The 17383-nt window shown below is 40.7% G+C and overlaps 1 protein-coding gene across 2 annotated transcripts; it reads right to left on the bottom strand.

Annotated features, from left to right (window-relative positions):
• Positions 1-729: 729 nt before the first annotated feature.
• Positions 730-14751, bottom strand: LOC126416634 (uncharacterized). Of its 2 annotated transcripts, XM_050084399.1 has the most exons (6): positions 14529-14751; positions 11643-11746; positions 3988-4063; positions 3795-3906; positions 3485-3685; positions 730-3371 (listed from the first exon to the last, which is right to left on the bottom strand). In XM_050084399.1, exons 3-6 carry the CDS (start codon positions 4039-4041, stop codon positions 3355-3357), a joined length of 384 nt encoding a protein of 127 aa, XP_049940356.1. In that variant the 5' UTR covers positions 4042-4063; positions 11643-11746; positions 14529-14751; the 3' UTR covers positions 730-3354. The 2 variants fall into 2 exon arrangements, with proteins under 2 accessions (XP_049940356.1, XP_049940357.1); XM_050084400.1 differs by lacking the exons at positions 11643-11746; positions 14529-14751 and having other exon boundaries at positions 3988-5454.
• Between the last annotated feature and the right edge of the window lie 2632 nt (positions 14752-17383).

Below are 17383 nucleotides of genomic sequence, written 5' to 3'. Positions count from 1 at the left end.
GAAATGTATTTCTCAATGCTCTCAGGTAGGACACTGATTTTTCTCCCAACTGAAATCATCCAAGTGCTCAACTAGAAAGTTAGCATCATACCCACTTAAATTGTGGAAGAAAGCGGGTATGTGCCTTGATAGCTGGTACTTCAAATTGCACGCATTGTGAGCTGTGCAATGGAACTTCTCTGTAAGATAACGGTGGTCCCTAAGAGGAGTTTACGCTGTTCTGTCTAACGGCAGCCTACAGCAATGACAGTCAACCGCGTTATTGTACACATCATCATTCTCCTTCGATTTGGTCATGGGAACATTGTTGCTGTGAAACTTATCAACTTCCCATGAAAGTTTTTCGAGCTGAGTGAGCAGTCAAACCGCAGGATTATCCATAACATAAGATTTGTAGTGGTTAAGATTGGAATCATACAATGATACAATTTGATACACTGCCACATATGGTACGTGTTTTTGTGTAAGGGTGGTATGTTAGGCCGCGGGGTCACCTTCACAGCAGGTCACAGGAGCGAGGAGGCATTCAAAGATTAGATTAGATTAATTATTCATTCCATAGACCCATAAAAGAGGGAATCCTCCTGGGTGTGGAACATGTCAGATAAACACATTACAAAAATGTAATTAGAAAAACTTGAGTTTCATTAATTTTAATGATTCTCAGTCAATAAACAGTAAAATTATGTGCATGAATTAAATTTAAACTTATAATATTTACAGGTTTAATACTTACATCTGCTTTCATTAAATCCATCATTCAGACATTTGCTAGTTTCTTGTCTATTACAACCAAGTATTGTCAAAAATTAAAGTAAATTATTCATTTCAGTGATACTCAGTTAAGAACAGTCAGATTATGTACAAGATTTAAAATTAAACTTCCACTTTTTACAGACTTAAGACTTACATCTGCTTTCCATACATCCATCATTCACACAGTAGGTAGTTACTTGGCTGTTACAACCAAGTATTGTCAAAAATTAAAGTATAATAAATTTTCATTAAAATGGTCTACTGCACTTGTTGAGAAACTCGTGGATGGAATAGAAGGAGTTGGTCACCAAAAATTCTTTTAAATTATGATTAAATTGCGCCTTGTCTGAAACTAAACTCTTCATGGTTGATAGTAACTTATTGAAAATATGTGTTGCTGAATACTGGATGGCATAAACTACAAATAGGCATTGCCCCTGGTGGTGAGCATTCTTAAACTTTATGAATTTGTTTTCCTCAGTAGGCATAATAACATGTACTGGGTCCTTGTAAGCGCAATCTACTACATGCGGCGCTAATAGCTTATCTGAGGAAAAGGCATTGAGGCACCTTAAGCAAATATGCTGCTTACCATTATGATTACTCAGTTGGATGGAAAGGAGTTGGGACATGTCTTTGATCCAAACATAGTGGTAATTATGACCTTCAAAGAACAGCAGCACGTTTACATGTAACTCACACTCACCAGCAAATTTTGAGAAATTGAGGGGTCTGACAACAATGTGCTTGTCTTGCTCATTTGACTTGCTTTTCTTTTCCAGGCCATAAACATGAACCGATGTTCCAGTATTCTGTGCCTCAAATTTAGGAATTCCTTGAACTTGACGGAGAAATCGATACCATCAAAGTTATAACACCCACGAATACTATCACCTACATGGTATGTACTGGGACGCTCAGGATGATCCCTACAATTGTACTTTCTTTCGCAAGCCAGAATTGACCATGCAGAACAAGCCTAATCGCTTCTATTTTTGACATTAATGCATGCCCTCTTGTTAGCTATATCTTTAGGAAGCTTGATATAGCTTGACCCTCCATGGGATGTATGTCCAGGTATAACAATCAGCTGAGTGCTTTAGCTAACCCTCTGACTTCTACCTTGGAAAACCGGGCCAGCATAGAGCTCAAGGTGGATTTACGAAACCACTTGGTGATTGACGTGCTCCACATTATCACACCATTCCCCCCCCAAAGATAATGAAGAGTTGTCTCTTCAACAGCAGAATCAACTTTTGGGGTGTGCGATAATTCGATGCAGAACACCACACTGCATTTAATGGTGGGATACCGCAGATTATTGACTACTTTGAGAAGCTCCATTTCCACGACAGGAAGGCATGCCCTTAAAAAACCAACAGGGTTCATGTACCCTACTGCCAGGTTCTTGATCCTCATGAATGAGATTCACTCCCTAAAGGTGTCTGTAGTTACCGAGTATTCTAACTGTGCTATGGTATCACTGACCTAATGTCCTTCACTAAAAAGGTGGAAGAGAGAACTGCCACTAGCCACAGGATGTTCTCTATTACAATTAATGCTATTCTGAGTCCACCCCATTGATGGTGGTGCTGGGGAGGAGTAAGTCAGTATGCGCCAAGGCACACACATCTTGTGTTTATTCCGATTCTGACAAGGCTGATACGATGACGATGATGGTTGTGGTGGATACTGCGGTGGTACTGGGTCAATTTGATGGGAACAGCCAGGCTGAGGTGATGGTTCCCAATGCTGTTGCTGCTGCTGCTGCTGTAGACCCAACCCAGTAACCTGAAGGGTGGTGGTTCATTGCTCGGCCCATGGGCGCGAAAGCGGCGATGTTGGGGCAGTGATGGCGGTGGCGGCACCTACTAGCAGCGCCCTTATAGGTGATGCGTTCCTTACCGGGCGCTGCTTTCGTGAGGAAGAAGGTTTAGCCAAAACTGTTATACCGCAGATCATTGACTACTTTGAGAAGCTCCATTTCCACGACAGGAAGGCATGCCCTTAAAAAACCAACAGGGCTGATGTACCCTACTGCCAGGTTCTTGATTCTCATGATCGAGATTCGCTCTTTAAAGGCGTCTGCAGTTACCGAGTATTCTAACTGCGGTATGGTATCGCTGACCTCATGTCCTTCACTAAAAGGGTGGGAGAGAGAACTGCCACTAGCCACAGGATGTTTCTATTACCATTAATGCTATTCTGAGTCCCCTCTGTTGATGGTGGTGTTGGGGAGGAGTAAGTCAGTATGCGCCAAGGCACACACATCTTGTGTTTATGCCGATTCTGACAAGGCTGATACAATGATGATGATGATGGTGGAGGATACTGCTGTGGTACCAGGTCAATTTGATGGAACAGCCAGGTTGACGTGATGGTTCCCAATACTGTTGCTGCTGCTGTAGACCCGACCCAGTAACTTGAGGTGTGCTGGTTTGTTGCTTGGCCCACGGTCGTGAGAGCGGCGATGCCGGGGCAGCGATGGTGGGGGCAGCAGCGACTAGCAGAGCCCTTATAGGCGATGCGTGCCTTACCGCGTGTCACTTTGAAAGAAGGTTTAGCCACCACTGGTATGCGCACCTCACTGTGTTCCGGCTACGGAGACACGGCTGCTGTAGAAGGAGAGATAAAATAAAGAACAGTTAGGTACATTGTTTACTGCTGCTGGCACAGCGAAAGAAAGCATTCTGATGATCACAAGTTTACAAGCAGAGTGAGTAATTACCTTTTTCACTCTGACTCCAAGGCATTAACACTTCATTGGGCGACTCCAACACACCCTCAAAGAAGTCACCATCATCATCATTATCTAATAGGGCCAGATCAAAGTGCCTTTCCTCCTCTGGTTCAGTAGCCCTTTCTCTGACCCATTCAGGCATGTCATCATCCCCATCAGAATCAACATCTGGCAGTTGGTCTGTCTCGCCTACAACAACAACAGCAAACAAATTATATAAACTGAAAAACAAGTATGAAATAAGAAAATTTTAAATCGCTACTATACAACAACAAACTACTATGAAAATTATACTCACATGGCAATTCTGGATGTGAATCCACTACAGGAGGCTGGAGTTCAAGAGTCTGCCATGGTTGAGCCCCCTCCTGTCTCTCCTCACACTCCAAAATAAAATCCTGGAGTTGGCACTTAACAAGGAGGCGGAATTAATAAGGCGAATTTAATGTACATACAGAAATTTACATTCAAAATACAAATTATTTACTCACTTGGTAATCCTGTCTCCAGAACTCTACACCTCTTGTCGCTACACTCTGAAGCATTGCTGCAGCTACCTCTCTTCACCTTGGGAAGAGAAAACAAGTACACACAGAGATGATGGAACGCACAATGAGGCAGCTAGCAGTGGGCTGAGAACAATGGAGGTTGGTTGTAGGGGTTATATATAGACCGACGTGACCAACGAGAGAGAGCTTCATTTGAATGTACAGCCAATGAGAAGCTTTTATGGAACGTCACTATTTCTGGAAGGGCTTGATGGGACCATCGTCTCTCTCCCAAAATAACAAGAATGCTTTTATGATTAATGGTGTTTTCGCAAGCATGCACATACATGATGAAGGCTTTTAGCGGTGAGAAATTTACCATTTCTGAGAGTTATGTTGAAAGCAGGACACTACGATTTCCGGGAAGAGTAACACATGATCCCCTTCGACCATCAGGAAGAATGCAATCGGTGTCCTGTTAGGATCACCAAGAAGAATGCACTCTGTGTTATTCTGGGCTATTTTCGTGAACAGGTCCTGTTAGGACCAGAATTTTCATGCAGACAAGCCGAGACATCACAAAATCTCCTACAAAAGCGACCATTAACTATTTCTGTGGCGCTTTACTATTTCCTAGAGGTAGACCTGTCTCTTATTTACGTAGATATGTGACATCAGTATAACATTGAGGACCTTTTAGCTGCACCTGCACAGGTGAGTCGCTACGCAAACGTCTCTCACTTGATGCCGGAGGCGTCTCGCATGTCCCATTAGGATCGCTAGGGAGAATGCACCCTGTGCTGTTCTGGGAAACATTGAACAGATTTCTACAGCATGTCCACTGGGGGAACTTGGCTCTTATTTACAAAGACATGTGACATCAGTATAACAATGAGAACCTTTAAGCTGTGTCTGCAAGGGTGAGCTGCTATGCAAACATCTATCTTGGCGCTGGACCACAGGTACAAAGATATCACGCCAGCAATGGAAAACACATGTGTGTCCAGAGGGGGACTTGGCTCTTATTTACATAGACTTGTGGTGTCAGTGCAACACTCGAAGAATTCTAACTGCATACCTGAAACAGACACGACTCCCTCCTCATTCTTCCTCTCTCTGGCAGCCCAGGACAGGCTGATTCTTTTTCCCACTATTTTTCCCCCAGACCGCCATGGGACGATAGCTCCCTCTGGTGGCAGTACTGTGTAACAGGTCAGATGGACTCCGGACCTCATGGTGAACACAGTGGATGGAAATATTTCCTCAAACTGTTTAAATAAACATTGGAAATAAAGATTTAAGTCCATCCTATCCAGCACAGGCTGAGTCCTTTTCCCATCAATTCCAAGGAAGTGGTGGCGGTCGGATGACTTAGGTTACTGGAGGTAGCCCAAGTGACCTATTTTCCAACCAAAAGTTTCCCCCCATGTTCTTAGGTTAGTGGATGTAGCACAAGTGACCTTTTTTCTGCCAAAATTTGAACTTTCCACCATTTTCTTGGGGGGGAGGGCGGGGGGGGAGATGGGTGAGGAGAGGGGGGGGCGGTTAGATTAGTGGAGGTAACCTGATTGACCTATCTTCCCACCAAAATTTGAAGTTCCCACTATGAAGCCATTGCGACGTTGCTACATCTCTCGCCGCCATCTTGGATCCGACCTCTTCACTAAATTTGGCAACAATGCAGAGTGGGACGACGCTCTCTTTGTCCTACCACTTACAATGTCTAAAATTTATACAGTTTGGCAACATTTTCTTTTTTAATTTATTTTGTAATTTTTCTTTCTTGGATAGAACAGAGGGGTGGAGTTTGTACCTACATCCCTACATTTTGCAAAAAAAAAAAGACCCAAAAGTCCCAATGCATAGGGATATATCTCTACATTTGGTGACCATGATACTGGCATCAGGCCCGAAATACATGTTTATGACACTGGCAACCTCAGCAAACAATTCCCCTGTAGCTGTTGTGAAATGTTTTTTGTACTCCGATTTCCTTTGTGTTGTGCATTGACTGTTGTTTCCTTTTCCTAGTCTGAAATGAATGAAGAGACTAAATATGGTCCACGGTGAGGGCTCATGTACGACCTTCACAACACCAGAAGCTATTAACGATCCCTTATGAGCATTACTTTAGTTCTGCTTTCTCAGGACCACAGGACAAGGACGTAGGCTGCCAGTCCTGTGAGAGGGAGGTGGGGTTTGTTCCCAAGCTCCGCTCCTCTCTCCTCGAGCCATGCAAGTTCCTGTTTGTTTAGGCAGCAGACGACTGCTATGATATAGAGTTCGAATTTATCTATCAAACATTTGCTGTTAATAGCGTATATGAGAAAATAAAGCTTACTTATGAAGGTGTACTTTAATTTCCAATACAAGAATGGAAATATATTTTTTGGTATTTTGCTGTTACGAGAGAATGCGTATATCAGAAAATACACTCCTGGAAATGGAAAAAAGAACACATTGACACCGGTGTGTCAGACCCACCATACTTGCTCCGGACACTGCGAGAGGGCTGTACAAGCAATGATCACACGCACGGCACAGCGGACACACCAGGAACCGCGGTGTTGGTCGTCGAATGGCGCTAGCTGCGCAGCATTTGTGCACCGCTGCCGTCAGCGTCAGCCAGTTTGCCGTGGCATACGGAGCTCCATCGCAGTCTTTAACACTGGTAGCATGCCGCGACAGCGTGGACGTGAACCATATGTGCAGTTGACGGACTTTGAGCGAGGGCGTATAGTGGGCATGCGGGAGGCCGGGTGGACGTACCGCCGAATTGCTCAACACGTGGGGCGTGAGGTCTCCACAGTACATCGATGTTGTCGCCAGTGGTCGGCGGAAGGTGCACGTGCCCGTCGACCAGGGACCGGACCGCAGCGACGCACGGATGCACGCCAGGACCGTAGAATCCTACGCAGTGCCGTAGGGGACCGCACCGCCACTTCCCAGCAAATTAGGGACACTGTTGCTCCTGGGGTATCGGCGAGGACCATTCGCAACCGTCTCCATGAAGCTGGGCTACGGTCCCGCACACCGTTAGGCCGTCTTCCGCTCACGCCCCAACATCGTGCAGCCCGCCTCCAGTGGTGTCGCGACAGGCGTGAATGGAGGGACGAATGGAGACGTGTCGTCTTCAGCGATGAGAGTCGCTTCTGCCTTGGTGCCAATGATGGTCGTATGCGTGTTTGGCGCCGTGCAGGTGAGCGCCACAATCAGGACTGCATACGACCGAGGCACACAGGGCCAACACCCGGCATCATGGTGTGGGGAGCGATCTCCTACACTGGCCATACACCACTGGTGATCGTCGAGGGGACACTGAATAGTGCACGGTACATCCAAACCGTCATCGAACCCATCGTTCTACCATTCCTAGACCGCCAAGGGAACTTGCTGTTCCAACAGGACAATGCACGTCCGCATGTATCCCGTGCCACCCAACGTGCTCTAGAAGGTGTAAGTCAACTACCCTGGCCAGCAAGATCTCCGGATCTGTCCCCCATTGAGCATGTTTGGGACTGGATGAAGCGTCGTCTCACGCGGTCTGCACGTCCAGCACGAACGCTGGTCCAACTGAGGCGCCAGGTGGAAATGGCATGGCAAGCCGTTCCACAGGACTACATCCAGCATCTCTACGATCGACTCCATGGGAGAATAGCAGCCTGCATGGCTGCGAAAGGTGGATATACACTGTACTAGTGCCGACATTGTGCATGCTCTGTTGCCTGTGTCTATGTGCCTGTGGTTCTGTCAGTGTGATCATGTGATGTATCTGACCCCAGGAATGTGTCAATAAAGTTTCCCCTTCCTGGGACAATGAAGTCACGGTGTTCTTATTTCAATTTCCAGGAGTGTATGTTTTATGTATACAGGTGCACTGAGGTTTCTGGTATAGCGATGGCATTGTTTGTCAGTACTTTACTCTTAGTAATGAGTACTACATGTATCGAGAAATAAAGTTAGATACGCAGGTGTTCTGGCTTCAAAATTTGCTTATTGTTTGTTTTTTGTAGTTTTTGTCATCCCCATTCAAAAGCCCTATATTTTCACTGTTTTCCTGGCAGTTTGTTCGGAGTGGAAGGATAATAGCAGGCTATCTAGATTTAGGGGATGCTGGCATAAAAAGTGATGATAGTGAGGCAAAAAGAGACCTTTGAATTTTTGCCCACATCAATAAAACTAAATTAGAAATGTTGTAGAAATGAAATGGTAGTCAAATATTTTATTACATTTGTTTAAGTGGCCATCTTCCGCAAAAGCTATTACCATCTGTCATTATAGGTTATCTGTCTTGAGCTGACTGCAATGTGATTAAAAAGAATTACACCAGACGTGTTTCGCTTTTATTTACAAAGCATCTTCTGTGGCATTATGTAAATTGGATACATAAATTTGTACATTTATTTTTTGATTCTTGTAGGTTAAAAACAGCGCTTTCTTTATGAAGTTAGCCTGTAAGCTACTTACGGTGTTTCTTTACATAGTCTGCACCTTCCCCTCGCGCTAGTAGTGCTTGATGTTGACAGGCTTCATTTCACATCTGCAGTTTTTGGCATTTTGCGCTATTTCCTGCGCTGCACTATTTATAATTGATTTTCTTAAATGTTTTTCATTCATCACCGCTACAGTGTTTATACATATTCGTTTGTTTTCGTTCACGTTGTGAGTGTTGCCAACCTATGAAACGATTTTGTGTGTGTGTGTGTGTGTGTGTGTGTGTGTGTGTGTGTGTGTGTGTGTGTAAGAGAGAGAGAGAGAGAGAGAGATAGAGAGAGAGGGAGGGAGGGAGAGGGGGAGAGGGGCAGAGAGAGAGAGTTAGTGAAACTGTCTTGTAGGTAGAGACATGAGAGGGGTGCTGGTTTTTCTTTTAAAAGAGAGGGGGGACGACGACAGGGATGGCCTGGGCAGTTATTATGGTTTAGATCTGGGAGAAAATGGTAATGGTAAATGGAGCCTGTGGCTATATTTGTACTTTTAATGTTATATTAAGTGGCCAATCAGTTTAAAGAGTGTGTGCTTTGCCAAGTTGATCTGATCATTTATGAGTTGTTTCTTTTCCATTATGGGTTTTTGGATGTGGTAGTTTTCTTGTAAGGAGGTGCTTTTTGTTGTTATTTATCCTTATGATTTCCATGTCTGTGTCTCTGGTTGTAATTTTATGTTGGTGTTGGTGTAAGTGTTCTGCAAAAGTTGAATGATTTGTACTACAGTATACTTCCTTGCTATTACATGTTCTTTGTATCTGGTGTCAAATGTCCTCCTGGTTTGACATGTGTATCTTCCATCACATGCATTGCATTTCACTTGGTATATTCCTGATTTATGATACAGATCAATTTTTCCTATTGTTTTTGGGAAGTATTTCTGAATTGAATTGCTGGTTCGGTGTGCTATTTTTATGCCTTCTTTTTTGAAAATATTGGTTACCCTGTGTGTGTATTTGTGGTTGTATGTCATTGTATACCACCTTTGGTTCATTATTCTTTCACACATTGTGCTGCTTCTATTCTTGTATTCTGTGTAATTCTTTGTGTGTGATTTTGTCCTTGTGTTGGTGACAGCTTGTGGCAGGGTGGGGTTTTGTTGTCGTCGATTGTACTGTCTCACCTTAATTGTCCACCTACCTGAGTACGGCTTCCTTATGATGTCCCTTCCGTCTGCAGTAGTAGATACTCACTAAGCCATGTAAAGTAGCGTTGATGAAACCACAGCCTAATACATACCACACAGAGGCCGCGTAACTCAAGTTGCAGATCAGTTCCTGTAAGTTCATTTTAACAAATTCCAGGTGGTGGGAAAATACAGCTTACCTGCAGTAAGCATTCGGAAATTTTAGTATTCTTAAGGGAGCACATAAATTTGCCGCCAAGTCCGAATTTACTATTTTAACTACTCTACTATTCCCATCTCACAGTCTGTACAAAATTTTCTCGCACAAAAAAAAAAAAAAATCCTGAATATCTACTAGTCTGACCCGATTAATATCCGATCTGACAGTCACTGACCCACTAGTTTTGCGACTTGAAACTTTGGTCGTTTCAGTGGTCTTCAAAGTTCGAAGTGCTGGCCCAAGTATTCTATAAGTATACAGACTATACCACGCGGAATTTTCACAGTGACCAAGATATGACACGTTCATAACACATCAATTAATTAATAAAATTGTCCTCAAAATGTTCGTTACTTAAACTGCCTAAATCTTGACACTTCCTAACAGTAATGAACTCAACAGTTCTTCATTTTACTAGTTATTTTCTCGGCGATATTTAGCACAATGTTACACGTACGAAGGTTGGTGAGGGACTCTCATGATGCCACCCCACTCTCTGCCTATCTAACTTTCTGCGTGCAGGAAGCTTAATTCTGATTGGATAATGGTCTGAATGACCAATCAGAATGATCCTTCTAGATCATTCTCGCTGCAAAACTTGCCTGAGCCAATCATTTACGTCATTCCAATGCCAATTTCTAGTGGAATGTAGACCGAAATGCAAAATAATCAATAAATTAATTTAGAAACTTATTCCACTTCCGACTTCTCTTCTGGCTGCTCTCTTAAAAAAGCAAGCACACTACAACATACGTCATCTGCAGGCTCTTCAACTTAATAACAAATGATGGTATACCAAGTTTGAGCAAAATCGGATGTTTATTACTATGGTTTATTTATATTCGTAGGGGGTACGAATTTACGTTCCAAATAGATGTTACTGGAGACTGTTCTTACGGCCGATAGCGTCAACTGTTCTGTGAGTCACAGAGGAGAGCAAATCCTGCAGGCACCGTGATACATGGTTGTGTGCTATACTGTACAGAATGTTATCTGGTAATAGCTTGCTACTTTACACATCTCTTAAGATCCTAAAATTCCTCTTGAGAGTATTTGAGGTCCTTACAATGGCAAAGATATTGCTGAACTCTGACTACACCGACACATTTTAACTATGGAACTTCTAGTGAAAATTTGTTCCTATTAACAAATTTTTCAAATGAAATCGAAATTTGCATTGCACTTTTATACATTGTTATATAAATTTGCGAAGGCTTGGACTTGATAGCGAATAACAAAATTAATTTACATAAATTTCCTACTTTCTCCAGAAATAATATACTTTTTACCAAATGACGCATTTTAACATTTTCCACAAAAATTGATCTAACAAACCATTCACATTAGCACATATTCAAGGTTTCCTAGAAATTCAATTTTTTGAAAACAAAATTACTTTCCAAAATTTTATATAGGTTGAACAGAATCAAACATTTTACAAATCGCTTTGTTAGTGTTTAAGAAAGCCACTAAACCATTTTTATCGGTGTGGTGGGCGTTGTTTTTATGTACAGCTACTTTACAATTGCTATTCTAGTGCTCTGAAATCTAGTAAACTATATTAATCGCTGTGGGCAGTGCCCGTTTTAATATAACATTTTACACGAAATTAAACATTATACCCTCGCTGTTGTAGCGATCATGAAATTAATTATTTTAATCGCTTTGGTGAGCATTCTTCTAGAAGATGAAAAAATGTTGGTTGTTTCTTTTTACACGAAACAAATTAACTGACTTTCTGATTGCTTTGGTGAGCGTCCATTTTATCTAAACACTTTACTTTCTGTTGAAACATATGGGTGATAACAACTTTCATTTTAACACTTACATATGGGTTGCATTATAGCCACATCACTGGGATACGTCGTCCAGTCCTCAGTCACAGATTGGGTTTTTCATAGTCTCATATTGGGTTTTTCATATTTTTCATACCTGCAAAATACAGCTACATCTAAGTTTCCATTCTTAATATCTGCATCCTAACTTCACATACAGATATTTTTCATAGTGCCCAATTTCTGTTCTCAGAATTAAAAGCAAAACTTTACGAGGAACCTACCAAAATATTTTGGTACTCAAAATTTTCTTCTTATTTTCACCAAAACCTTTTTCCTAAGTCGGCTCCATATTCATTACAATATAACATCTTGTATGCAATAATCTCATATAGTACAAATTAATTTCAATAAAAAATGAATTAACCCTTTTCAAAATTACCAACAGTACCCAATTTGGCACTACTACTTTACTCTTATTCAACAAATCAATTCATGCATTTTGTTGTAGAGAGATTACTTAAGCAAGTTCCTGCTGAAAGCATTACTTATACCAAAAAAGTTTACACACATCTTTCTTTGATTACTTTGCATAAAATAAGTTATTATATACATATAATAGAAATGACAAAGACTGTTGGAAATACTGCTAATCATTTATGCGAACTCCTGCGGCTCTCAAACACCTCATGTACCTATTATACAAAGAGAATACAAAATTATGGAAATTACTGAAAATCATTTGTGTCACTTTCTGTGGCTCTCAATTACCCATTATATACCAAATATATTTACTAATTTAATAGGCACATTTCTTCTGCCTTTATCAGAAACATCTTACAACAACATCTACTTGTTCCACAAAAATTGCTTGCTTATCGCCTGATACATAGTCACATTACTTTTCTCCTTACAGTACTCCTTTCATTCCATATCCACAAGTGTTAGGTTTCTAGTTATCTAATTTCAAAGCTGCCTTTCTTTTGCCTCTTTACCCCTAACTTTTCCACGCTCTTTATCTACAAATTCTACTCTAACAGGGAAGAAGGAAAGATGATAGCAGAAGTTCTGAAAGATGAAGAGTTAGGTTGACAAAACCAAATGAAAAGGAAATAATATTGCCAACAACTCGGGATGCCTGGTGTTCATCAGACACCTGATGATGCAAAGAACATGCTTCCCCTGAGGCCTCCTAATTACTGTTGTATCCATCCTTCCTTCTGTATATATCTTTTTAAGTCAGTGATGTTTCTCATTCCTAGCAGCTTGTGTGATTTTACATTATTTTGTATTTCAGTCAAATTTGATAATCCTTGTATTTTTTCATCGATCCTTATCCTGACATTTTCTATCTCAGAAGGATCTACTTCTTTGCCATATTCATTATACCCCTCAATATACTCTTTTGCTATGCAATATCGTATAGGAACGTCATTTTTCTCATCAGAAACGTATTGTCTCCTTCCTGTGAAAGGAATAGCTATTGTTCTTCCATGTACTATTATGACTGCCTCATTATTTCCAAAATCCACCCTTCCTTCGTACTTTTGTAAGAACTCTGCACCTACCAGAATTTCTACACTAAGTCCATTAATTATTAAAAAGTTCTGTTCTAACTGCACCCCACCTATACTGACAGGTAGCGCAATTTCCTGTACTACCCTTTTACTTTTTCCAGTGGCCACAATGACATTTATGCCACTCACTGGCATTATAGCCACCTCCTTGCTATCAGGGAGAGCTTTTGCAAAACCCTGTGACACTGCACGTACATTGGAACCACTATCTAATAAACATGGAACTTTTTCATTAAATATCATTACTTTAATTTTAGATTGTCCTATAGTTTGTTCTCTAAATTCAGAATCAGGTTCATCTAATAAATCTTGCACTACCGGTACATCACATCTATTGAACATTTTTACTCGATTCGAATCGCAAAAATTGTTGATGAGTCATGTAGGCAATTTCCGATGGTTCTATTACACCATTAGATACAATACAACCAGCACTGTTGTTTACACTTTGCTCTATTCTGGTTAGTCTACCATCGTGGTTACACAATCGCTCATCAACATCTGCTCTAAACTGATTGATGTTAGTGTCAAGGTTAGTGATTTTATTAGCCACTTGCACTCCAGACTTCGCAGACCCATCTTTTCCTTCCTTAATTTGATTTTCGAGTTCAAATAGCACAACGTTGTTACCATTTTGGTACAAACCTTTTGATATTCTTTTTCTTAGGATCATATTTTTCTCCAGATTTGATTTTCCTTAATTTGATTTTCCTCTTTTGTCATCAGAAACTTGCTTAATTTGAGAAGTTAACTCACTCGTTACAACAGCAGTATTACATTCTTTTTTTTACGTGACTAATCTCACTTTTAATACTGTTGCTAAACAAAGTCAAATCATTTTTCTATGAATCCCTTAAATTCGAAATTTTATTTTCCATTTTTGGTTCCATTTCAACTGACAAGTTATTAAACCGTTGATTAACTTCAGACACAATCCGTGAACTTCAGTGTGCCACCTATTTATTTCACTGTTCAATCCATATATATCTCAGAGCTTAAAGAATTCTTTATATCAGAACCCATTTTATTCATTTTAGCTTCAATATCAGAACCCATTCCATTAACTTTGGTACGCAACCCATGAATTTTAGTGTTCATATCAGACCCCATTTCCTTCATGTGTTAAAATATTCATTAACATTTCTGAAACACTATCTTTCTGCTCACAAGCAACTGACACTGGTTCCTGCTTTATTTTTTTACTAGTAACAGGTATATATTTAATATCGGCTTCCATCGTGCTCTGTTCATTTTCAATCCCATAATTAGAAGACATTGAATCAGGTAAACCACTGTCATTTGCTTGTGATACATCAAAACTAAATTCACCGGTCACTGAATCGTCTTCATATTTTACTCTACCCAAATCCACCCCAACTTCCTCATCTACCATGATCTGGTTATTATTCTCCGCCATGTTCACTAGTTTCTTGGCACACACACACACACACACACACTCACACTCACACACCAAACGAAGTAGAATACTACTTAACTTTTCTTTTGTGTTGTCAGCACGGCGAGATGGTACAGCGGGTCCGTTCGCCAAGCTCTGCCCCCACAAGTGTAGTTTCGGGTCCACCTTCCAGCCATGGCTGCCCACTGCTGCGGACTCCCGGCTGCTGCTGCTCGCCGCTTCATGATGCTCAGCTGTTTCTGACGTCGTCAGCCGCCTCTTACACTGGTCGTTGTTGATGGTATATTTTTTTCACTTCGCCCCTGCTTTACTATTACAGTTCATTTATGCACGTGTGTGTCTCTCATTTATTGAGTTTATTACACTGCTGCTTTTGAAGTTCGTATACTCTCGAACTTTCCTACTTTTCCCGGACGCTAATGCCCAATAGCAGCGGGGCGGGGTTTTTGTTGTTGTCGATCGTACTGTCTCACCTTAATTGCCCACCTACCTCAGTATGGCTTCCTTACGACATCCCTTCACTCTGCAGTAGTTGATACTCGTGTAACGCAGCGCTGATGAAACCACGACCTAATACCTACCACACAGAGGCCACATAACTCAAGTTGCAGATCAGTTCCTGTAAGTTAATTTTAACAAACTTCGGGTGGTGGGAAAATACAGTTTACCTGTAGTAAGCCTTCGGAAATTTTAGTAAACTGGTTTTTATTCTGAAGGAAGCACATAAATTTGCTGTCAAGTCCGAATTTACTATTTTAACTGCTCTACCGCGGGACTGCTACGGTCGCAGGTTCGAATCCTGCCTCGGGCATGGATGTGTGTGATGTCCTTAGGTTGGTTAGGGTTAAGTAGTTCTAAGTTCTAGGGGACTGATGGCCACCGATGTTAAGTCCCATAGTGCTCAGAGCCATTTGAACAAATTTTTTGAACTGCTCTATTATTCCCATCTCATAGTCTGTACAAAATGTTCTCACACGAAAAAAAGCCAGAATATCTACCAGTCTGACCCAATTAATGTTCGATCTGACAATCACTGACCCACTACTTCAGCGAGTTGAAACTTTAGTCATATCAGTGGTCTTCAAAGTTTGAAGTGCTCGCCCAAATATTCCATAAAGTATACGGAATATGCCACATGGAATTTTCACAATGACCGAGATATCGCATGCTCATGACATGTCAATCAATTAATAAAATTGTCCTCAAAATGTTCGTAACTTAAACTGCCTAAATCTTGACACTTCCTAACAGCAATGAACTCAACAGTTCTTCATTTTACAAGTTATTTTCTCGACGACATTTAGCACGCTGTTACTTGTACGAAGGTTTGAGAACGACTCTCATGATGTCACCCAACTCTCTGCCTATCTAACTTTGTGCGTGCGGGAACAGCTTAATTCTGATTGGCTAATAGTCTGAATGACCAATCAGAATGATCCTTCTAGATCATTCTCGCTTCAAAACATGCCTGAGCCAATCACTAATCAGAAAATCATTTACGTCATTCCAATGCCAATTTCTACTATAAGGTTCAATAAAATAGACCGAAATGCATAATGATCTTTAAATTACTTTAGAAACTTATTCCTCTTCAGATTTCTATTCTGGCTGCTCTCTTCCAAAAGCAAGCACACTTCAACATACGTCATCAGAATCGTGGTTGCACCACAATGTTCCCACGAGTCAATTTTATCAGATTTTACATAAAACAATATTAAGTTTTAACGTATGTCCCACAGACACACTCTCATTCTTTCCAAATATATATACACAACAAAATAATAAGCAAATAATAATTTTTAATGATTTTTACACTACGAAATGCAGGATAATTAAAGTTTTGAAAAAAATCCAATTGGTAATTTTATATATTGAAAACTTTGTTATGACTTTAGATGATAATAAAAGACAAACAGCTATTGTTCCTAACTGAGTTTTGAAACATAGGAGTCGGTTTTATGACTTTTAAGTAATTTTCTCAATTTCAGTAACTATAATAGATAAAAATCTGAAATTTTAACAGGCTCTTCAACTTAAAAACAAAAGATGGTATATCAAGTTTGAGCAAAATCGGATGTTTATTACCATGGTTCATTTATATTCGTAGGGGGTATGAATTTACGTTCCTGATGGATGTTACTGGAGACCATTGTCATAGCCAATAGCGTCAGCTGCACTGTGAGTCATAGCGGAGAGCAAATCCTGCAGCCACTGTGATACACAGATGCATGCTGTACTGTACAGAATGTTATCTGGTAGTAACTTTCTACTTCACAAACTGGGTGTTCGTTCTTTTCTGTTTCTTGATTTTATTGTTCAGCTTTGTTACTAAGTTCTCTTTGTATCCATTGTTTGTGGCTATTTGTATTATGATATTCATTTCTTTTTTGTAATTGTCTGTATCTAATGGAACTGTGTTTAGTCTGTGGAGCATGTATCTATGTCCTGCCTGCTTTTGAGAATTGGGGTGTTGTGATGTATCATGTATAATTGTGTTAGTTGTTGTCAGTTTTTGTTATATGGCAAATGTGTGTTTGTTGTCTTGAATATTTATGGTGATGTCCAAGAAATTTAACTGTCTATTTTGCTCTTTCTCTATTGTAAGAAAGTGAAGGATTACACAGTGAAGGATTACCAATGGGATCTCCAGTGTCCAGAACCATAGCAAACATATTTATGGAACATGTAGAACGGATTATATTTAACAAAATAGTGCCAAATAGGTACAACATCCTATATTGGATTAGATGTATGGATGATATCTTGTGCCTGACGGATGAACCAAACAATGAAATTGACC

Source organism: Schistocerca serialis, chromosome 8 (assembly GCF_023864345.2).
Source record: "Schistocerca serialis cubense isolate TAMUIC-IGC-003099 chromosome 8, iqSchSeri2.2, whole genome shotgun sequence".
Lineage (NCBI taxonomy): Eukaryota > Metazoa > Arthropoda > Insecta > Orthoptera > Acrididae > Schistocerca > Schistocerca serialis.
This window is presented reverse-complemented; position numbering and strand designations above follow the sequence as displayed.

Coding starts and splice junctions, on each gene's coding strand:
- LOC126416634 (XM_050084399.1), bottom strand. CDS start 4,041: ATGCTTCAGAGTGTAGCGACAAGAGGTGTAGAGTTCTGGAGACAGGAT. Junction 3,907..3,987: donor TCTGGAGACAGGATTACCAA/GTGAGTAAATAA, acceptor CTCCTTGTTAAG/TGCCAACTCCAGGATTTTAT. Junction 3,686..3,794: donor TTCACATCCAGAATTGCCAT/GTGAGTATAATT, acceptor TTGTTGTTGTAG/GCGAGACAGACCAACTGCCA.